This window comes from Atractosteus spatula, chromosome 23 (genome assembly GCF_055471065.1).
Source record: "Atractosteus spatula isolate fAtrSpa1 chromosome 23, fAtrSpa1.hap1, whole genome shotgun sequence".
Taxonomy (NCBI): Eukaryota; Metazoa; Chordata; class Actinopteri; order Semionotiformes; family Lepisosteidae; genus Atractosteus; species Atractosteus spatula.
In genome coordinates this window covers 8913776-8937530 of record NC_142728.1, presented here as the reverse complement: position 1 = coordinate 8937530, position 23755 = coordinate 8913776, and the positions used below count along the sequence as shown (strand labels likewise).

General features: G+C 38.5%; 1 protein-coding gene across 1 annotated transcript; it reads left to right on the top strand.

The window, feature by feature from the left end:
• Window positions 1–23438, top strand: nup188 (nucleoporin 188). The gene is made up of 44 exons (XM_088904602.1): window positions 1–32; window positions 926–980; window positions 1473–1546; window positions 1745–1829; window positions 2336–2416; window positions 2542–2586; window positions 3108–3200; window positions 3586–3705; window positions 4048–4259; window positions 4423–4537; window positions 4677–4877; window positions 5610–5699; window positions 5794–5859; window positions 6027–6146; window positions 6859–6985; window positions 7141–7296; window positions 7691–7817; window positions 7900–7987; window positions 8199–8275; window positions 8816–8930; window positions 9190–9310; window positions 9535–9601; window positions 9718–9843; window positions 10270–10403; window positions 10912–11018; window positions 11124–11330; window positions 11790–11959; window positions 12120–12189; window positions 12511–12578; window positions 13216–13411; window positions 13776–13853; window positions 14304–14389; window positions 14716–14861; window positions 15017–15201; window positions 15682–15882; window positions 16681–16770; window positions 16892–17050; window positions 17280–17417; window positions 17743–17817; window positions 18168–18377; window positions 19231–19362; window positions 19550–19623; window positions 19718–19847; window positions 20860–23438. Exons 1-44 carry the CDS (start codon window positions 7–9, stop codon window positions 21037–21039), a joined length of 5223 nt encoding a protein of 1740 aa, XP_088760728.1. The 5' UTR covers window positions 1–6; the 3' UTR covers window positions 21040–23438.
• Window positions 23439–23755: the final 317 nt, after the last annotated feature.

The following is a 23755-nucleotide window of genomic DNA, read 5'->3' as shown; positions in this document are numbered from 1 at the left end:
GGGAATATGGCGGACTCGGAGATGTGTGTCAGGTACTTGAAAGAAAAGCAAAAGTGTTCTTTTAATGTATGGCATTGTACAAAACTGATCATGTATGAATGGGAAATGTAACGAGGAGGGATAAAATGAAATGAATGAATAGTTATTTAGACGTTTGGACGTTTTCTTTTTAGTTCTTACTTTCATTAATGGGATGGCTATTACAATGTGGAGGGAAAAATGTGTGCTGTTTTCTGCCGCATGTTAGTGAAATTTTTTAGAAGGCAGTTAACATTGCTTCTCATTCTCATTGGCAGGAAATATGTGTATAACAAGTACCATGTTCCGAGATACTCTATTAATGTTCGGATCAAGAACAAATAACAGTATAGAAAAAACTTGTTGAGACTATATAGTACGGTGGTCCTATTACCTAGATTTATTGCCAATGTTATCCAACAGAAGTGAGTGCTTAAAAACTAGATTGAAAACGTGCCTAGTTCTTTGAATGAATGTAGGCTATTGGTTCCTAAAATGCATGCGAAGGACGATCCGTTACGCTGCATCCCTTTAATAAAGACAATTTAAAAGAAAACAAACGTATACTGTCAAAATGTTGTAACTTCCATTAGCACAGAACTGTCGAGAAATGTCATAACAGTGGAACGTGGGGGTTTGAACAATATACAGTAACTTGAATTTGATTTTGACACTTTCAACTTTGGTGTCAAAGTTGAAAGTATTTTTTTTTCTTATTTCTGACCCTAAAAATCATGTGTAGCGTCCAGACGTACCAGTGAGATGTGAAATGTACGAAACAGTGTTAACATGCCGCAGATGTGTAAGCTTTTACATGTTCACGTTTCTCTCTAAGTATAAGTACGTGGAATGTTATTTATGATCATTTTCGTCACTTTTATAGGGATGAATGCGTTTATTTTTGTAGGACCAGCAGAGAGCTTTGGACGATCTTGTTGGGAAGATCGGCATTGAGGGAACCGGTAACGTTTTTTTTCCGTATTCTGTTTGAATGAATATGAAACCCTTTAATTAAAAAATGATTATCAGCAATGCAATTTTGGTTTTTTTCTTGGTTTTTGTATTGTAACATAATTTTGTTCATATGGCTCCCATTTACATCTCCGAAGACATGTATGAAGATCAGGGAAATTGTTGCTATGCTGCCTAGCAATTTTCTTGAAAACCTGTTAATGCTGTGAATAAATATTGAGAAAAATGTTGCAACATTCTTATCCACACAAAGGGAGCAGTCTGTGACTGGTGATTTTTAATCAAATTCAATTATTAGGATAAGGAGAATCTTTGTATAAAGAAGTCAGTCATAGATACCTGAATATTCTTCTTTGGTTTTCATTAAAGCTAAATCTAGAGTATTTTAGATTTTCTTAACTGTAACTGTTGTTGGAATCACAGGCGTAGCTGTATGTGTTTGTCATTATTATCTGCATTCGTGTTTTATCTTTCAATAATAGGCCCAGATTGAAGCAGAGCTTGACAGAAACTGGGAGCGGTTGCTATCAGGATTATGTTACTACAAACCACCTAGGTATGCTGTTGATAAACACTTATTTTGTAAAGGTAAACCTTTTTATATAGCATCATAGTTCAAATGTACAATATATGATTAAGATCAAAGCAGATATTACAGGGACTGTTTGCTATTATTCAGACAACAGAGCGTAGAATCAAAACATCTAAAATCACTTAATTCAGTTATCTGATATTTACATCTCTCTTTTTCTAGTTCATCGGCTGCAGAAAAACTGAAGTCAGATAAAGAAGTTGCCCAGCCACTGAAAGACTTTGGTCTCAGAATCAGTAAATTATTGGTGAGTGTTATGAGATTTATTTGTAAATGTAATCTTTGAGAATGGATTACATCTCCTGTTTAGGGTTGTATAAAATATAAATTACCTTATGATGGAATTTTATATGATTATGCAGAATTTTATGTCAAACATATTCTTTAATCCAATTAGTACAATACAGTATGTAATTGGAATGTTGTAGTGCCTGACCTACACATGCCTACATTGGCTATGTGTTCTTCACGTTTATTTTTGTGAAAAATAATCTTTAACCTTTGTGAGTTTTTTTTAAATGAGATTGTGTGCTTTAAAATGCTCTGTTATTCTTTAAGTAAGAGGTGCTGAAGCATATTCAAGTTCTTGCAATTGATTAAATTAACTACTTGTATTAATAAAGTAATTAGAAATTGTACTATTGCAGCCTGTGATGTGGAGAATGTGCAACATCAGATTTTGTTTTGCCATTGAGATAATGAATTGCCACATGTTTCATGTGTCATCAACATGGTATATGTACTGTGCTCCAGGGCCTTGATGAACAGCAGAGTGTCCAGGTGTTGCAGTGTTACTTGCAGGAAGACTACAGAGGCACCAGGGATGCCTTAAAGGTAGAGAACGATTTCCAGTGCCTTAATAATGAAATAGAAAAATTCACCAACCTGGAAACGTAATCGTTTTTGGAAAGTACTTTCCCCTTTTCACATGACCTGTTTGTTTCTCTTTTTTACATTAGTCTGTCCTGCAAGATGAGCGGCAGAGCCAAGCACTGCTGTTAAAGGTAAGTTGGAATCCAGTGTGAAACTGCAGATCAGATGATCAGGCCCTGATGATGTAACAGGGGTGCAAAGGCTTGACCAGATTTTCACAGGACATGAGTTAATCAGAAGATGCACAATGCACAGTGCAAACCAGGCCATTTGAAGACAAAGGCAAGACTGTGGCCAGACAGAGGAGTCCCAAAGCAAGAGCAGGTTTTAAAATTGCTGAGTCTGTGAGTCTCTGGCAGCAGAGATGGTAGCTAATGTAACAGTCTGTACATATTTCGTTGTATATTGGGTATTTGCACAATTCATTCATGCATAAATTACAACTTCTAAGATAGAAAAAAAGAACAGGCCTTTGTTAAAATTACAATCAAACTTAAAAATTGAGAAAGTGAATATGATTGTGTAATTAATCCAGTAATTATACAAGTTATTTTCTCTGAACCTTTTAAGTCCCTGTAAGTGTTTACTCCTTTTATGTTTGCACATTTCATTGTATCCACTGCAGCTTCTTTTTCTTTTTCTATTTATTTAGATTGCTGACTATTATTATGAGGAGAGGATCTGCCTTTTGCGCTGTGTCCTGCTGCTCCTGACATACTTTCAAGATGAGAGACATCCATACAGGGTATGCAGATCAAGACTGTCAGGGATAATGTCACACCATGCTCTCATTTGCAGAGCTGTTATTGACTTAGTTTCTTAGCAGAAATGAAGCAGTAAAGATAATCCTGAATGCCAAAAGCTGAATGTATTTTACTGGTTGAAATGAGAAAACCTTTAAAATGCATAGTATGTGGAAATATATTGCTCCTAAGAAGTATTTTATAATGTTTGTAATGTTTGTACATTTTGATAAAAAGGTAAAAAAGACTATTTTGAGAAAAGTATAGGTTTTCATTAAATGTTATTGCATTTCTATCTATCTGCCACGTTTTCTGTAAGACACCTGGATGTACCTTTGAGTTACTCTCTACAACTGTCTTGATTTGTTTTTCTGGGACTTGTTGTAGAGTGAGTATGCAAACTGTGTGAACAAGCTGGAGAAAGACCTGGTATCAAACTACAGACAACAGTTTGAAGACCTGTTTAAAGCTGAGGCTCCGACATGGGAAACACATGGCAATCTCATGGTAGGTTTGGTGCATTAATACTTGTGCTGTATACAAACTGGCCATGTCACAGTTCCAAAATCCCATGCTACAACATGCATTATAGATCTTCTTTTCTTAAAGGAACAAGTAGAGCTTACTCCTACGCTGGAAAGTAGAAAGAAGAAACAAAGTTTCAAGAGAAGAACACTCAGCAGACAATACATGTTTCTTCTTTCTACTTTTCAGCACGTGATAAAGCTTCTACTTGTTCCTTTGCAGCCTGTGCACACCGATACAAGCTCCCCACTCAAATCTTTTCTTATACAGTCGGCCTGCTTGCTCTCACCCTGTTGACGAGTTAATTGTGCGGTTATTTTGCAGACAGAGAGGCAGGTTTCCCGTTGGTTTCTGCAGTGTCTGAGGGAACAGGCTCTGTTGTTGGAGATTATTTTCCTGTACTATGCCTACTTTGAAATGGCACCCAATGACCTTCTCACATTCACCAAGATATTCAAAGAGCAAGGGTTTGGACGCAGACAGACCAACAGACATCTAGTGGACAAGAATATGGATGCACTGGTGGATCGTATTGGGTAAGCTTACTATACTATTTGGTTTGCAATAATTCAGCATGTTTTTATTGAATTGCATATGATCGTATTGAATTGTGTGATACAGATTTCTCTGCTGAAAATTGTTTAGCTGTTTTTACGCATATAACTCGGTATTTTAATACTGAGCTGTTTCCCTGTGCAGGTACTTCAGTTCTCTTATCCTGGTGGAAGGAATGGACATTGATTTTTTACACAAGTGTGCCATTGAGGACAGGACAGAACAACACCAGTTTTCAAACACTCCTGAACTTTGCAAGGTAAAGCTAGGCTTTTCGTGAAGTTTGGATTCACCACCACATTTTTGCTCTGAAACATTTACAGCAACTTATAACAGTTCTTTATAGTATTACACAGAAGCTTAGGATTTCCTGATTAATCTGTTGTTTTCTGACCTAGGAAATGGACCAGATTTTCCTGACCTTTGGTGATATTTCCCATCATGCCCCAGTGCTGTTGGCGTGGGTGCTGCTCCGCCACACACTCAGCCCTGAAGACTCCAGTCCTGTGATCAGGAGGATAGGCAACACTTCCCTGCAGCTGGGCGTCTTCCAGTACCTCACCCACATGCTCCGAGCCCTGGGCAGCAGTGGTAATAATGTAAGCCTGGACTGCAAAATCGCTTGGGCTTGAGCTTCCAGATTTCGTCACTAATATGTAGAATGCACTTGTCCATTTTCAAATTATTGTCAATTTGTAATTTAGAACTGGGGCATTGGTATGATTTAACGTGGCCATTTTTATTTACAATCTAAATCTCAAAAAACAAAATCAAAGCATACAGCATATCTTAGTCAAGTTTATTCCATGCTGAAAAAAAGAAGAAAGAAAACACAACGTTTCGGCCGTGGGGCCTTCTTCAGGTGTGAGCGTAAGAAGCGTGAGGCGTAAGAAGGCCCCACAGCCAAAACGTTGTATTTTCTTCTTTTTTTCAGCATGGAATAAACCTATTACTTGTTCCTTTGCAGCCTATGCATGCTGACGCCGCTACCCACCTGAACTACTGTATCTTAGTCAATACTACAGATGTCTTATGTTATCCACATGTAATGTTGCATACCATGTTTTGCTTTGCTCCTAAAAGTGCTAAATTTACTGATTTAATTTCTTTTTGTCGCTCTACACTTAATACGCTTAATAATTTATAGTTCATTGTTAATTGTGTTGGATCACCTTTGTGTATTATTTTTTAACTTGTGTGTTTTGAGACGAATACAGACTCTTGGGTAACTTTTTTTTTTGTTCTGACTTATTATGAGATTTAGACTTTGAGCTGAAAAATGGTGATTGACAGTTTTTTTGCCCTGTACCTCCTCTTTCACGTTGCCGCAGTGCACTGCCAGTACAGCGCGGATGTGTATCTATGGGCTTATTTCCTTTGTGATTACATCGTTTGAGGAAGAAACGCTTGGAAGTCAGCAGGTAGGGAGAAAGCCCAAAACAATAATAACTTAATACATTTCTATGTGTGTGGATTTTTAAGACCAGTGCTTTTCCTTCTGTCATTTACTTTCAGCATTTGATTGATGCTGCCTGTGAAGTCCTTGCTGCTCCAAGCCTCGCTGAACTTTTCTGGGAAACAGTAAGTTGAATGAATAACTGAAAAAATGCTCATTTGAAAATTTGGCATCTGTTGGAAGATGCAGAGTGAAATTAATTTAGTGTAATTCTAAAACAAGATATTTTTAAAAATAGTATTTATGTTCTGTTATAAAGCAGAATAAATTAGTTCTTTTTTTTTTTTTACAGAAGCCAAACATGGGTCTTGGAATGATCTTGGACAGTGCAGTAGGGATGTTCCCCCAGAAAATTAGCCCTCTTCTTCAAATTCTTACTGCCTTGCTGTCGGACAAATCCACTGCAAAGAAGGTGAGGAGCCGTCAGTCCAGGATAGGCTTTAAAAATGGGAGCATCTGTATCTTTAGCTGTTGAAGTCATTTAGAGTTTTAGAAATGCCTAACATCATTTGTCATGACAATTTGTGTCTTCAGGGTCAGCCTACATATTTTGGTATTCACAAAGAATGGTAGTATTTTATTTGCATCTAAAGAAGCTGTACTGCATTGTTTTCCTTTGCTGTATTGGTTTATTTTTTTGAATTCTTTTCTTTCCCATTTGTAGAATTCACAGTCATTCATCAGTTTGAATTTACTTGGTACCACATGGGGATAATGACCTATGCACAGGCTTCTCCTATACACTCACTTATCTGATCCAGTCACCTTTCTGATATGCTGCAAGATCAATATCTTGCTGCAGACTTAACTCTTATTCAATCACATCCTGCATTTATTATCTCTTTCTGGCATTACTGCAAGCTCACAGGCACCCAGCAGGTCCCAGGAATCTCTATTACATTCAAAGCAGACTTTTTTAAATCTAAAATCTGATCACAGTTACCTGATGGCATCTCCTGGGCTTGACCCAGAGATGTGGGCAATAACATTGAGCTCACGCTTTGAGTGAGCATCTTTACTTCTTAAGCCAGTCTAAAACTTTAGAATAGCGGGATTCTAAACACCATCCCATGCCTGTCAAATGCAAATAAAATAATACAGTGCTTCCTCTTTTTTTGAACTAGGTTTACAGCTTTCTGGACAAGATGTCCTTTTACACAGAGGTGTATAAACACAAGCCAAATGATATTCTGTCACGGGAAGATGAGACCCTGTGGAGGAGACAGACTCCAAAACTCCTCTATCCTCTAGGTAAGCTTTTGGATAGGCTGGATGCTTTAGGGTTTAAAGGAAGATGTGTTTTTGCACTAGACTTGAAATATGGAGTAGCGATAATGTGTACCTAATGTAGCCATTGAATTACAGAGCTTTTGTCCATTCAGTGTGATGATGATTTGTATCACCAGGCTTGGGTCAGACTAATCTGCGCATGCCTCAGGGCACTCTGGGCCAGGTGATACCAGGGGAGCAGGGCTACATGGTGCGTTGGGACTATTCCTACAGCTCGTGGACCCTCTTTACCTGCGAGATCGAGATGCTGCTACATGTTGTCTCCACTGCAGGTGAAACAGGCTTTTTTGGTCTTCTATAAAGTATTGGTTCAATAGGATGTTAAAAAGGGGGATATTTGACACTTCCCTTATCAACTTGTTTTGCCTTTTCTGTGTTTTGATTATGCTATTTAATGTTTCTGTATTGAGAGCTAATGTGGTAATGAGTCTTAATTTTACATCAACTCCATTAAAGCTGTCCTTGTATGCAGTAAGTGGGTGGGGACATAGAAAGATGTAAGCAAATTGCTATGAAAAAACATGTCAGCAGTGTTATTAAAACAAAGGGAACACATGCAAGCAGGTTTCCATTTGTTTTTCTGGGTCACTGTTCAGCAGATATGACTTGATTTAGAATGTTGATCTTAGATCTCAGAAATTCCAAATACATTTTTCTTGACTTTAGATGTCATCCAGCACTGTAAGAGGGTCAAACCAATCCTTGACCTGGTCCATAAAGTTATCAGCACAGACTGGTCGATTTCTGATTGCCTGCTTCCAATCACATCCCGTATTTACATGTTACTTCAGAGGTAAGTATGATATCTTTGATGACTGGGATCTTAAAGCCAGGTTGCTTCTGATTATTTCAAAACAATTTCTATTGTTTTTCAGACTGACGTCTGTTATAAACCCTCCTGTAGATGTAATTGCTTCCTGTGTGAATTGCCTGACAGTGCTGGCTACAAGAATGCCTTCTAAGGTAAATTAATGTTCTCCATTGTTTATTATGGTTTTGGCCTACTTCTGAACTGGCAAAAGTGACATTTTACATGACAGCTCACTGTATTCAAATCATTATTTTCAGCAGCACTGAGAATGTCATTCTGCTACACCTTTTTACAGTTTGCATATTATGTGCTTTTTTGTTTTTCAGAAATGTGTGAAAGTATGTGTTATTGTTTATCACTTAGGTTTGGTCTGCCTTGCATCACACGGGCTTTCTGCCTTTTGCCTCAACCCCCTTGAGCACAATGGCACAGTCTATCAGGTAATGCATAGGAAGCTTCAATCCACTAAGGGAAAGCCAAGTCTTAAACTTGAAGAAGAGAACAACTCAATATGCTTTTACCAAATACTGAGTATTTTATTGTGATAACTATAGGTATCCATTTTAACATCTCATGAATAGTCTGTTAACATGTTGATAATGATATTTTATTATAATTTTGTTAGATACCCCCAATCCTAGGATTAGTGTTAAGGGTATTGAACAGTCTATTGCCAGGATTAGGGTTTTGTTACTAACATACAGTAAATCTACTTTAGGAATAATATATCCATTTATGTCACCCTGGTAATACATATACTGTGTGAAGTATTTTTAAATTCCATTTTGAACCCTATTTGAAAGTGCTACCAGTAGTACTTATAAGAACACATCCCGGAATATAATTTTTGATTCATCTTATTCTTACCAAAATTGTAAGTGTTACTAAATCAGACAAAAAAAGTAGCAATCACAGTAGGGCACAATTATTTCAATACTGAAGATTTTCCCACCATGTGAGCTATACATTTCTCCCACCAGTGCGGAAGGCATGAAGGCTGGGAACTACGGTAACCTTCTCATTCTGATAGAGCAGCCCCATGGCGAGTATGCAGTGACCATCGCCTTTCTTCGCTTGGTGACCACACTGGTCAAGGTAAGAAGGCTAGCTGGCCCAGTGGACAAAAAGAAACCTTCAGTGAGAAAAATATAATGGGAAATTCGGACAATGAATTTGTTTCATGTTGTATACTACCATTGCAAGTATTCCTGTTGTTCCCTCACACTTAATATACTCCATGCATTTGTAAAAAAATAACTCATTTTAATTAGTTGTTAACTAGTAAATGACTGTGAACACTCGTGACTTTGACCAAGGATTGTATCAAAATGAAGCCACTTTATTTGTTCTTCAGGGGCAGTTAGGCAGTACTCAAAACAAAGGCCTTATTCCCTGCGTGCTGCTAGTTCTGAAGGAGATGTTGCCTACTTACCACAAGTGGCGTTACAACACGTATGGTGTGAGAGAGAGAATCGGTATGTATGAGTATTTACATTTTCTGATTATTTGATTAAGCAGCAGTTAGGGGTTTGTTTGGTTGCTTGACATGCAGCTATAGCCTAAATTGTATTTGCATGCATTAATTCATTTAATTCAGTAATCAAGGAGGGAATAGAGTACCAACGATGGGAAGAACTAAAGTTTAGTGTTTAGTAGTGCTGAAATCAGTGTGTGACTAACATCAGAATCCTTCTTGCAGGCTGCCTGATTCTAGAGCTGATTCATGCCATCCTAAATCTCAGCCCGGAAGGAGAATCCCAAGGAAGGTAACTCTTTTTTTTTACAGTGAAAATTGTAGGTGTTTTAACAAATCACGGTGGTTTACAGGTAAATATGCTAGAACTCTTCGTTTTCTTTAATTTGTTTTTTTTTCTCTTGGAAGTGTCCCAAATCTGCAGTCCCTGTGCATATATAGCCTCGCTAATACGGAAGCAGGGCAGGCTGTTGTCAGTATCATGGGGATCGGCGTAGATACCATTGATGTGGTCATGGCAGCTCAACCTAGCAGGTTTGTTCTACTTTCTTCTAACCAAAATATGTCTTTTTTTATAGAGAAATCTTAGGTTTTAGGTTCATTAAATAGACAGTTTCTGATATTTTAATTTAATTGAACTGGTTTGTTAAGATTGAATCATAAATACACACCCCTAGCTGAGATTTTTGAAGTTCCATTTTGGGGAATTCTTTTGTGATACTCTTGGTAATATGCTTTTGTCTAGTCATGCTCTTTGATAGAGATTAGTTTGTTTCTGTGCTGAAATGATTGCAATAGCCCATTAAGCATTGCTGTGAAACTACATAACACATGTGAGATGTTTTTTAGTTGCAATTCAGATACGGAGGTGGAATCTCCACTCGAATCATTATTTTTTGACTGACAAAATAGCAATGAGAAGTTGACACCATGAGTACATCAGGCTTGTTTCCATTTCAGTGGCAGTTCAGAAGGCCCTGGCCAGATGCTGATTCAGACTGTGAAGCTGGCCTTTTCTGTCACCAACAATGTCATTCGCCTGAAACCTCCCTCTGATGTTGTTTCCCCCTTGGAACAGGCTCTAACCCAGCATGGTAATATGCAAAATTTATTTTAGACAGTACAGAGACATTGACACCCAGTTATTTGGATGGAGAAAGATGAATACAAAGCAAACCCCTGTCAAGAAATGTTTTTTTCCTCTATATTTTTGTTAAAAAGGGACTTTGAAAAACTATCAATATATACCTGAAATGCTTAAAATCCATTTCATTTTTGTAGTTTCATATAGTGCTTTAACAGATTCTGTGAGTACAATTTTCCAGTTTCTTCTTTGACTTTGAATCGGATTTCATTTTAAAATACACTTTTGCGCAACTTACACGACTTGAACATACAAATTAGGGATACAGGAAGGTTGAATTTGATCCTTTTTGCTGTGTAAATCAGTGGTACAGTAGTTCTTCAGAGTACAAAAATTCTACTTATGCACAACACAAGGTGGTTAAGGTATTTTTCTTGTGAGGTTTTGGTTTTAAATGAATGACATTATGTATTTGTTTCTGCAAAAAGCTTGAATATGTATCTTATTTTCCGATGCAGGTTGCCATGGGAATAATCTGATTGCGATCTTGGCTAAATACATCTACCATAAACATGATCCTGCACTGCCTCGTTTGTCTATCCAGCTTCTGAAAAGATTGGCTACGGTAAAGAACCTTGCCTATGTTGGGCATTTGGTTAAGCGTTTGAAGTGGTTTAATGGAGCGTGGAAGCGTTTAATGGAGTGGTTAATAACTGTACCCTTATCACAGGTGGCTCCCATGTCCGTGTATGCCTGTCTGGGCAGTGATGCAGCCGCCATACGGGACACCTTCCTGACGCGCCTGCAGAGCAAGACCGAGGACATGAGGATCAAAGTCATGATCCTTGAGTTCCTGACAGTAGCTGTGGAAACGCAGCCAGGTCTGATAGAGCTCTTCCTCAACCTGGAAGTGAAGAATGGAGCAGAAGGATCAAAGGTAATGCCAGTATCCTGTCATGCAATGGGTCAGTGTCCTGGAAACATAGAATCTCTCATTTTCCTGCTTTCAGATGGCCCTTTCAATTCCTTGTAAATTATGCTTCAATCATAAAACAAAGCAGGAATTACCTCAGCTTGTGTAGCTTGTCTTCCACATGATCAGTGTGAAGATTCTTTTACTGAAAGTCCATATTTAAGTACAGATACAATCAAGAGCACTAGCCCCTTAAATTTGAGCCTTTGAAAACTTAAGCTGTAATGTATTGATCATAATAGTTCTTGAATTATACTGATTTGTCAGACACACCTTTTAGGACTTTTCGGCAAATTCCACTTAAAGGAAGAGTTAAGTGATATTTTAGCTGCAGTTTGTAATAGCGATACTGTGGCTGACGCTTATTTTCAGCATGTGGTTATAGTTCTCTTCACACACTGAACGGTTCCTTTCGCCGAGCAGGAGTTTCTGCTGGGGGAGTGGAGCTGCTTGCAGGTGGTGCTGGATCTGATCGACTCGGAGCAGCAGGGCAAGTACTGGTGTCCCCCCCTGCTGCACCGCGCCGCCCTGGCCTTCCTCCATGCGCTGTGGCAGGACCGCAGAGACAGTGCCATGTCTGTGCTGAGGGCCAAGTGAGTAACGCCCCCACCTGCCTGCTGCAGTCCCTGCCAATTACACTTTAGGGCATGAAACTCTTTCATGCTAAATCAGAATTTGTTTTCCCTCACTGTGTTTTAAAAGCAAATATTGGAGTCTCCTTTATGTGTTTTTAAGCAGTTTTTTTTTCCTCAGGGAAAAGTTTTGGGAGAATTTGACAACACCTCTGTTTGGAACCCTACCTCCTCCCTCCGATACGACTGAGGTAACAAACTTCCCAAAGATGAGAAAAGCTGTATTCATTGTGCTTGACTTTTCAACAGTGTAGTTAAAATCATTAACCTGCTGTGATGTTTTGGCATACAATAATCTTTGTATGTGTTTTAACCCTTGACATGACTGATGTGACTCATTAGGAATTATGAATTTCTGTTTCATTTGTTAGTGTTACCTTCAATAAAAAGAGGTCATCCTTGTAATTCTAATGTACATTAAATTTAAATAAGCTTTTGATTTAATTATTGCAGAAAAGAGAACAGTTGACAGCTCTTACATATAGCTCATATTCTGTCATTTTTTTTTCCAGCCTTGTATCCTTGAAACATGTGCCTTGGTTATGAAAATTATTTGTCTGGAAATCTACTATGTCGTCAGGTAACGTTACGATTTTAAAAAGGGGCTTGTTCTCGGTCTACTTTTCTGTGAATTCGTCCTCAGGACATTTAATTTTATCTAGTGTATTTGAAGAATTATTAATAAGTGAATGAACTATGTTCTACACTTTAAGTTTTATATGAAAAGGTTTTGATGTTAGTATTTAATAAGACTTTTTCTGCAGTAACACTGTGTCTATAATGCTGCATGTCCTTATTTTGCTACTTAATCAGTATTCTAGAAAAAAATATTGTTCAGAAATAAAAAATAAAAAACAGTCATATCCTGAGATATTGTGGGATATCGGTCTAAAAAGAGTGTGCACATTTTTTAATTCTGTCACAGAAATGTAGATTACATATTGTCCTTACTTGTACACCAGGTGCACTCTCTGGAGTTTGGATACACAGGGAAGTCATCCTGGTCTGATGACAAATGTTAATCAGATTCGTGAATATACCCTCTGCTCAATAAGATGTTAGTGCACCTGCATTAAAAAGGAATGCAATTTCCTAATAATAACTTTGTGATCTGTTGCAGTTATGAGGTTATTGGTGATAGGTTTCTTTGATTCTCAGTATAGAATCCTGTCAGGAATTTTGCTTCCTGTTCCATTTTGATGCATTTGTTTTCCCAGAGGCTCCCTGGAGCAGCCATTGAAAGATATGCTGAAGAAGCTGTCCAGTAATAAACGATATGAGTATTGGTCTAACTATGTGAAATCACTGGTGTGTCACATGGCTGAAATGGAGGAGGATGGGATCCGATCTTTCACTGAGTGCCAAATGTTAGTTTCTGCCTGGAGGATGGTGCTCATCCTTTCCACCAGCCATGTAAGAGCCTTTCATTTCCTTACACCTTCAAGGAAGTTATGCTATACTATGCAGCGCACAACCACTACCAAATGACTTACATGGGCTAAAACACCTGACATCATGTGTAACCTTTCTAATGGTCCCAAATCACCCTTCATATTAGTTTGGTCCGTTTCAGAGCGTTTGAATTAAAATATTAATTGAAAACTATATGCAATAGATTTAGCTTGTGAGATCAGAACCTGAATTTTGAATGCGATCTTCGATACAAAATGGTCCTGTGAACTGATCTTTGCTTGGTTTGGATGCTACTCAGTTTCATTAATAGAAATGAAAATAATATCATTATAAATAATAAATGTGTTTTGCTTTGTTTCTGCAGTCTGATGTAATGCAGTTAACGGAGGACAGTACTCGGCTGAAGTTGTTCATGGATGTCTTGGATGGAACCAAAGCCGTTGTAAGTTTACCCACGTATACTTGGTGATTTGTAAATTAGCAGCTGCCTAATTCTGAATTCAAGAGTGGCTCAGAATTAATTATAACTAGAGTCCTTCGATTTTGTAATGGGGAATAAGTTGATAAGACGAAATGAAAAGTATAAAATTAGTTTTAAGCAAATAATTTAAAAAGTCATCTTGCAAAAAAAAACGCTGAATATTTGTAGCACCAAAACTCAACATTCACCATATATAGTCTTTTGTAAAAGAAAGTGGAAAACTGTCATGCAATTAAGTCTGCTAATAGTGTTAAGCTATTTCTTTGTGGTTTTAATTGGTGGTTATAATTATAACTATATCTGTGCATGAATCAGCTACACTGTTCTGACTGCACTGTACATCAAGTCATTTTTGTCATTAAAACACTAGAGTGAAACTTCTGTGGTGTGCAATTTCTGGTGTTTCTACAGTTGTTAGTTCCTACATCTGTTCCCTGTTTGCGGTTGGGGTCAATGCTCGCCACACTGCTACTGATTCTGCTCAAACAGTGGAAGAGGTATGTGGAGTCTCTTACCTTCTGGACTGAAGTTTAACTATTATATCAGCATTGAACCCAATAGCGTTTCTGAATAAACATGGCCAAATATACGTTTATTACAACGTTATTGTTGGGAAATACAATTTGGGAAATCAAGGTCTTTTTTTCCCCAATACTAAATACATGTGAATGAAATTGAAGATGTTCTATTAATATGGTGACACCTCATAAACACGATATAATTGTATATAGAGAATGAGTGTGTGATTGTAATATTAATATTCTGTGTATTGGAAGAGTTTAACACGTGCGTAATTCCGCATCACACTTTGTTCTCTTCTCAGTGTGATAGAATCGGCTCCTCCAATCCTTCCGCCACTGGCGTTGATATTAGAGAGCATCTTACAGGCAGACCGGCAGCTGATGGAAAGGACCAAGGCAAAAGTGTTTTCTGCGCTCATTTCTGTACTGCAGATCCAGGAGCTCAACGGTAAGCATCGTTTTTGCTGTGACAGGCTGATTTCTGTCAGTGCTCCAGTTTTCCGCCTTTGTTCTTCCTCTCTTACTTAAACTAATGAGATCCCTGTCTGGTTTGTGAAGAAAAGCCGCCCTTTTCTGAATGTGCTGTGTGCGCATGCATTGCAGGCAGTCAGGTGCCCCAGCTGCCCCAGCTCCTGCAGTGTGTGTGCGAGACGATGCAGGAGGAGGCCCTGGCACTGATGGACAGCACAAGGCACATGGCCCTGACCGGGGACAGCACCGCTGACGACAAGGACAGCATGGAGACGGATGCAGTGCCCAGGGCTCTGCACAAAGACCAGAAGGATGGGGTGAGCACTATTTTTCATTCAACTACCTCCAAAGTTTAAGATCTTGGTGATGGAAAATCTTTTTATAGTTTTTAAAAGGAAATAAGATATGTTAAAATTGTTCTATTTATTTCTGTAATGCGTGACATGCTCTGTATTACCCAGGTATTTTTAGCTCAGATGTGTTGATTGTTGCGTTGGATCTTGCATGCTTTAAAAGAGCTTATTCATTTATTGTTACAAGAAAAGCCACTGCATCCCACATAATTTAAATTATTCTCTTTGGTCTCACAGCTATATCATATGCAATATACAGTATATTAAACATTGGTTAATAGAGAAAAAAAACTATTTCATTTGTAAAATGTTATTTTTTGTGGTCAAATAATCATTCTTATAAACAGTTATACATTCAGTGCTTTTTTGTACCTCTCCTGGCACTGGCATTTCATATTCATGCCTTGACTGTATTTAGACTGGCTGGGTATTTTCTTTTCTCAGGTGTGTGTGCTGGCTTTACATCTAGCCAAGGAGCTGTGTAAAGTAGATGAGGGTGGAGATCACTGGCTGGAGGTGATGCGCAAAATCCCTGTGCTGCCCTCCATCCTCAGTGCGCTGGAGCTGAGCCTGCGAGTGAAACAGAACCTGTACTTCACTGAAGCTGCCCTCCACCTGCTGCTCATACTGGCCCGAACCCAGCAGGTAACAGCGCCGATGTAGTCGTGGTACTCTGGAGAGACTTCTTTCAGCCTTATCAATGGGGGGATTTGAAGTGCTAAGTGCTTTTTTACTTTTACGTTTGAGTTTTTGGAATGAGGTTGTGAAATCTTTCAACACGCACAAGTTCAGTTCAGTTTATTCTCATATGCACAAGTGCAATGAAGTGCTTATTTGCATGTATCGGCTCCGATACAAAGACTTTAAAGGAATCGCCAAAAACATAAACGCAGAACAGGAGCAGCAACAACAACAAGTTAAATAACATACAATTAAAAAAAAAACATCAGTGTGAGCCAGTGGTAGGGGTAGAGTTCAGTAATCTGACAGCTTGTGGGAAGAAACTGTCTCTGAATCTGGAGGTTCGTGCCTTTATGCTCCTATAATGCTTACCAGAGGGAAGGGGAGAGAAACGTGAGAAACCAGGACGCCTGGTATCCTTAGCAATACTTCCAGCCGTTCTGAGACAGAGAGTTGTAAAAATGAATAAGTAAAGGTTTATTCCATGCTGAAAAGAGAAGAAAAGAAGCCCAATGTTTTGGCTGTGAAGCCTTCTTCGGGTGCGAGTTGTAAAAATGTCCACAGTAGAGGGGAGCTGTACTCCAATGATGGACAGGGCTGACCTGATCACCCCTTGTAACGCCTTCCAGTCAGACAATGAGCTGCTGCCAAACCACACTGTAATACCAACAACAGGATAAAGAAACGTTTTCTGTTTTGGGGAGACTAACGAAAGGAGGACCATTCTTAACAGTTGATTTTAAATTATTTCTTGACCTGCAGGGTGCTTCAGCAGTGGCAGGGGCTGGAGTCATCCAGAGTATTTGCTTACCTCTACTCAGTGTCTATGAAATCACCAACGGAGGCTCACAGGTAGGTGTGGGTGACTTCAGTATCGGAATTCTTCACATGCTGAAGTCTTTTATTTTGCAATCCTGTTTCGATGTTTTTAAGCTTTGTTTCTTTTCTGAATCCATACTTCCTGACTCTCCAGGGCTCTGGTTTCTCCCGGAAGTCTCAGGATGTCCCCTCCTGGCCAGGGGTGTACCGGCTCTCCATGTCTCTGATGGAGAGCCTGCTGAAGACGCTGCGCTATAACTTCCTTAACGAGGCCCTGGATTTTGTTGGCGTCCATCAGGAGCGAATCTTGCAGGTAAACTCACAGCACTGCTGGGGCTGTTGTGGTTAAAAACATAAAAGGAAGTCAAATGGGTGCATCAACACAGAAGAAAAGCAGGACAAAGAATTCCAACAGCCCTAAAAGTTGTAACAATGTTCCAATATAGTTCTTATTTAAGAACGAATGAGAAGTGCTGAGTGAATACTCTGAGTGTACTCCTGTGAATTTACTGTTGCTTCTGTGACTGTGCTACTTTGCGCAGTGCCTGAATGCTGTGCGGACAGTGCAGAGTTTAGCATGCCTTGATGAAGCGGACCATACAGTGGGATTCCTGCTGCAGCTCTCCAACTTCTGCAAGGAATGGCAGTTCCACCTCCCCCAGCTGCTGCGGGACGTCCAGGTAACCCGGCCTGTCTAGAGCTCACCCGTTTAACCATCACTGTACAGGCAATTTTTGCAGCATAAAAATGGGAGGGACCCTCTCTTTTCAGGAAATTGTTTTAGTATTTAGTAGGTTGCCAACTTGTAAAATAAAAATAAAAGAGGTAAATTCATGCTTTGAAGCTAAAATTGTCCTTTGAAGATCTGTAACAGTACCTTCCGTGGGCATTTGGTTTATTTGATTTTCAGTTGATCTGTGGAGAGATATCTGTTATTAATCCTAAATATTCCCTGATGTTAATAATATGTGCGTTTAAGTGTGCCCTTTACATCTTGTTTCATAGGTGAATCTCTGTTATTTGTGCCAGACATGTACTTACCTTCTTCACAGCAAGAAGATGCTCCATCACTACCTCCAGGTAACATTGAAAAGTCTGTTTTCTTCCCTATTTTATTCTCTAAGTCACCTGTCATTGCACTTCTGAAAGTGGACGTAAGTACACTGGTTGTTTTGAAAGCGTTAGTGAAGAGCATTGGAAAATACATCATTCATTGTATAGCCCGATAACACACGTAGCTATGTTTATTATACAGTATGGTTGTCGACACTGATCTAGAAATATTTTCTGAAATTAGATACTTGCTCTTAACATTGCCATGCACGTTGCTCTCAGATCAAGTCATCTTAATGTGCTTTTAGTGCCTGCTCTGTTTTTGGTCAGGGGAAATAGACCTCTTCTCTTCGTTTCTTTTGTGTTTTCTATACAAGGCGAAAAATGGGGACGCAATACCACCCGGCCATCTCCCCAGGCCCCAGCGCGCCCCCCAGACCCCCTCGAAGCAGCCGAGCTCCGAGAGGGAGGAGGCCGAGCAGAAAGCGCTGCTGGCGGTGCAGTACACCCTCCTTAGGATCCTCAGCAAGACCCTGGCTGCTCTGCGCTACTTCACTCCAGACTTCTGCCAGATACTGCTGGATCAGGTAACCCTGCTGCTGCAGGCTCTGTGTGCTGAGCCATTGGCACATCGGTGCACAACATGAATTACAGATAATTAAATTGTGGCTGTATTGGAAGGATTGCACTGCTGTTCTGCAAACGTCATTGTCTTTTTTGCAGCTGTTTGTACTATCGGCTACACATTTATGCTTGGAAGGTGTGACTATTGGAAATTGCTTTCCCTGAGCTAAATTGAGAAAACCATGTGTGTCATCGTTTTGCAGTTTTAGAAAGCCTGGGATTAAGTTTCTTTGAGCTCAGTGTGTCAAATAAACATAAATTACTGTGTAGAATTTTATGTGTAAATGCCCGGGCTTGTCTAGAATGTGATATTTGTTTGTTTTGGTATGTAAATATTTTATATCCCATTATATTTTTCCTTTTTTATTTCAAATTGCAGGCTTTATACTCTGCTGCTCTTTTTTAATTAAAATAACAATTAAGACTAGTATTATACAGAACTTTATAACAGTTCAGGTGGGTAGCTGCGTCAGCATGCGTAGGCTGCAAAGGAAGAAGTAATAGGTTTATTCCACGCTGAAAAAAAGAAGAAAGAAAACACAACGTTTCGGCCGTGGAGCCATCTGTTCTCCCGCTACATTACCTTTGCTTACTCCCTTGTCTTTCTCACACCTGAAGAAGGCTCCACGGCCGAAACGTTTTTTTAAGCATGGAATAAACCTATTACTTGTTACTTTATAACAGTGACTAGTTTCTGCATACTTGAACTAATGCAAAACATTATGCAGCAAAGTTGTCAATCAACATGGATGCAGCACTGATACTGATTTAAAGATAACATAAAATTTATGGATATAATGTTCTTTTTTTATGCAGTCTTTGGACCTGGCTGAATATAATATTCTGTTTGTCCTGAGCTTCACCACACCTGCATTTGACTCAGACGTAGCGCCCTCTTTTGGAACTCTGCTGGCCACCATTAATGTGGCTTTGAGCATGCTGGGAGAGGTAAGTGTAGTTCCCTGAATTAATTGAATTATCAGTTTAAAGCTTGCTGCTTTTTAAATAAGTGTCTATGGAAAACTAAATTATTTTGAAGGTAGTAACTAATATGATTAGTAAAAGGCTTTGTAGTCTAACAGTTTAGAATCACTGACATAATATATTTCTTTTATTTGTCTGTGCTTTCTCATAGGTAGAGAAGAGGAAAGAGCCAGCATCCTTGAGCGTTGGATCATTAGCATCTTCTGAGGAAACGCAAGCTCTCAGGTAAATTCAGAGAGCAATATGTTGGATTCATAAACTGGTAACTCCAGCAGTTATTCACATTAAGAATCATATTTCTGCTTTTTTGCTTCCCCAGATCCCTGCTGATATTCACCATGGAGAATTGTTTTTATGTGTTAATCTCGCAAGCTGTGCGCTACCTTAAAGATCCCGCGGTCCACCTTCGAGACAAACAGAGAATGAAACAGGAACTGAGCTCAGAGCTGGTATGTAGTCTTTCCTGGTATATTTTTGGCATGAAATTGCCAAACATTAATATAGACAGGGTATAACACAGTGACTTGTTATTCAGATAACAACAGAGAAACACCTACAGTAAACCTTTAGCTTAACAAACTAATAGGGGAGAAGGGGTGTTTGTTATTGCCAAATGTCTCTTAAACCAAGATTGACATTTTTTAAGCCCAAAAACAGTTATATGAGAAATATATAATATACAATATATATGCTGTCTAGATATGGTGATTTATTTTTTGATTGATTTCAATCAGCACAGTCACTGAAAATTGTTCTTGTGCCTTTTTTATCACAAATATGCAACTTTATTTCTTGTGTCGTAAATATATGGTGTAAAATTCACTAAACCATACAAAATGGAACTCCAGTTGTAAGCAGTTGATCTACCCCTATAAGATACCATTGATTTTGCTGAATTTTAAACCTATGGAATATTTATTTTACCTTGTTTTATTATTTATGCAATTTCCTGTTATTGTATTATTTACAGACCCAATTCCCTTTTAGCAGATTTTGTCCGTTAAATCTGTTAAGTGCTCAAAGTGAAGTCTGTTAAGCAGAGGGTTAACTGAATTTGAGCTTAAAAAAATCATTCCTAAATTATTTAGGATGTATATTGATAAATTGCCATTAGAGATTAGCTATTTTTCCTTCATCATTTTGGAGTGTTCAGCCACCAGATGGCTCATTTATTTACAGTAGAAATCCAGTCAGAACGTTTACAGTGTCAAGCTGCAGATTGTTAAATTACTGAAAGCACTTGGAGTTTTCAATTAGAGTGTGAGTCCCACAAGAAATTGTTAAAAGCCTGAGCAGTAACAGCAGCAACATCAGGTAATCGCAGTATAATTATAGTTTTATTACTTTACTTCTTACCCAGTCCTTTTACTTGTCGAATTGGTTTTCGATTAGAGGTGGGTTGCTAATTTGTGGCTCGCATCTGTCAAGACTCAGCAAATTTTGTTCTGTCACCCTTCACAGAGCACCTTGCTTTCCAGTCTCTCCCGTTACTTTCGACGAGGGTCTCCCTCTTCGCCAGCGGGGGGGCTACTCCCTTCCCCTCAGAGCAAGCCTACCACTCCAGGGGCCAAACCTGGCCTGGAAGTCCAGGAGCCCCTCATCCAGCTCGTACAGGCCTTCGTCAGGCACGTCCAGAGATAGGCCGCACTCCTCGCCACAGGCAGCCTTTCTCTTCGATGTGTACTGTAATTCTTTTGCCCCAGTGCTCAGGAAGTACTAACTCCCAACATCAGCAGAGGACTGCAGGATTTGAATCCGACATTCTGACACATGGCTCTTCGGATGTAACAGTATTTTTGTAGAGAAATAACAGGAAGCATATTTTTCATCAGAAACAGAAAGAAAGTGAAAACCCTTTGCTTTTTTTTTCTAGTTCTTTATTGTCATAGTGTAATCAAGTACTAAATGACTTATTGTCCAGCTATTGGGTTGGGTTACTTTTCCCTTCCTAAAGGAGAACATTAAAATATTGGTAAAATCATATTTTTCTTTTATATAAGATGTTTCTTCTTCTAAAAACCTATCAGAGGTACATGTTTTTCTTGGCAAAATATATTACAGATACAAAAAAAAACTTAAATTTGATCCCTGTTATTTCTTCTCATCCAGAAGAGTAATGTCCGTTTTGTTTCTTCCATCACTGGGAGTAAAGCAAAATCATCAACACTTTTCATTTTTAGGATTTATGTATCCGGACATTTTCTAGACTAAGATGTGGACAAACAAAAATTAAAACAAACTTCTTTGCGATCATATGCAGCTGTGCTGTCATGGCAGGATTATTTTTATAAAAATGTATTTGTACTCTGGTAAACGCTGTAGGATGTGTGGAGAGAATGGTTGGGTTTATTCTTGTACGATCCACTGCAATCTTTCACATACTCAGGGCTTGTAAAACTGTAGTATGTCGTATTTGGTATTTGTGACGAAAACCTATAAAAACTATAATTAATGTACAAAAGCTTTAGATCTGCCGTTAAGTAAGCAAAGTATTCTGTTTAAATTCTGTCAGTAGTGCTGCACACTGGTGTTACATGTAATTCATTCCTTTGGGTATGGTTGTTTTAACACTGCTGCATTACCATTTAATATTATCCAAAATGTAATTTAAACCTGGAATGGTGTATACCAAAAAGCAAAGAAACATGCCACCTGTAGTCTAAAGAGAAGAGATCAGTTTAATCGGTTGCCTTCAGTAAGTTCATCATAGCTGGTGAGCTAGGTTTGTGTTTTCACAGGTTCGGTTAGTTTTGTCAGCTCTTGAAATGCAGTGATTTAGTTTGGTTCTATGGGCATGTCGGGTGGTCCCTTGAGTTTATCACCACAAATAGGGTGCTATTTCTGGTTTATTCTTTATTCAAATCAAGAAAAATCAGTTAACCTTGACATTCTAATCATTACCATTCAGGTGCTTAATTTTATTTAGCACCGTGGAACGCATTAAGGAATATGGATGTGGCTCATGTGAAGGAAAAAATGTGTGTCATTTGACAGTATACCTTGGCCTGACTTTTATCACACGATTTTATCACATCGTATGAAAAAAATATTGAAGTGGCAAGATTTATTGCAGGGCATATATTGGTTTTTTTTAAAAAAAATGTTTCAGTCATTTTTGCCGTTTTTGGATGATTGTGTCCTCAAAAATAAGACTTTGCTGTTTCCCTCTCTGGATCACAGAAATATTTTGTGAAGTTACTAAATTTAATTAAAATATTTACTAACATATGATTATGATTGTCCAGTCATCAGGTGTTTTCAGAGTGGTAAGTTGAGCCAGGTTTTTTATGGGAATGCAATTAGAGTACCATGTCAGAAATTACTGTTGTGCTTCATTTATTTTATTTCTTAACTTTGAATGAATCTGCACACCTGCAGATTCAAAACTCCACAGAGGGCCTAACATGAGGGCATTGTTGACACCACCTGCATGCCTTCGGTATACTGCCTTCTCAAAACCAGGTTTCAATTCATTACATCCACCTAGTTTTATAGGTATGGTTTTGTTTAGGGGCTATCAATGTATATATTAAAATGGTTAATAACATACATTTTATCACTATGTTCTTAAATAACTGGATTACAGTTAAGCTTAAATGCAAGTTATTAACCATGTGTAAGTTGGTCACGTATGTGTTGTTAAATGTAACCAAGTAACATAAGCATGGCGATTATTAATTGCAGCTAGGAAACCCTTTAATTGAAGTTTTGTTTTAGAAATTATTTCCTACCACTTGACTTCTGCACATTGCAAGTAAAGGGTTGTCGTCCTTGTTGTATGTATGTTTTAACAATGTTTTGGGTTTGTTTTTGTATTGTTCAGAATGTGGTGATGTTGCATCTGCTCCTGACTGACAGTTGAGCTCAGTGTATGATGTATGTTGCCGTGTGGGTGTTAATCACTGCAAGTATGCAATTAAAAAAAAAAGTACTGTACACAGGGGACTTGTTTGAAACAAAAATACAAAGATTTGTACCTGAAAGTTTTTTTCTTATTATAGTTCCTATTTATACTGCTATTAAAAAAAAAAACTTTCTTTGACTATGGTCTGGTTGTACTTTTGGATTTACTGGGGGACTCCTGAATGTAGATTTGGTTGTGATATTGCTGGTTTGACTAAAAACAGTGTCTTTGGTTCTACCACATTAATAGTTTCACACCTGAAATAGCTCACACCTGAAGAAGGCTCCACGGCCGAAACATTGTTTTTTCTTTCTTTTTTTCAGCATGGAATAAACCTATTACTTGTTCCTTTGCAGCCTACGCATGCTGACGCAGCTACCCACCTGAACCATTAATAGTTTCTTTCAATAACCTAGATTGCAGCAGAATGCAAATGGCCTGGCATTTTCTCAT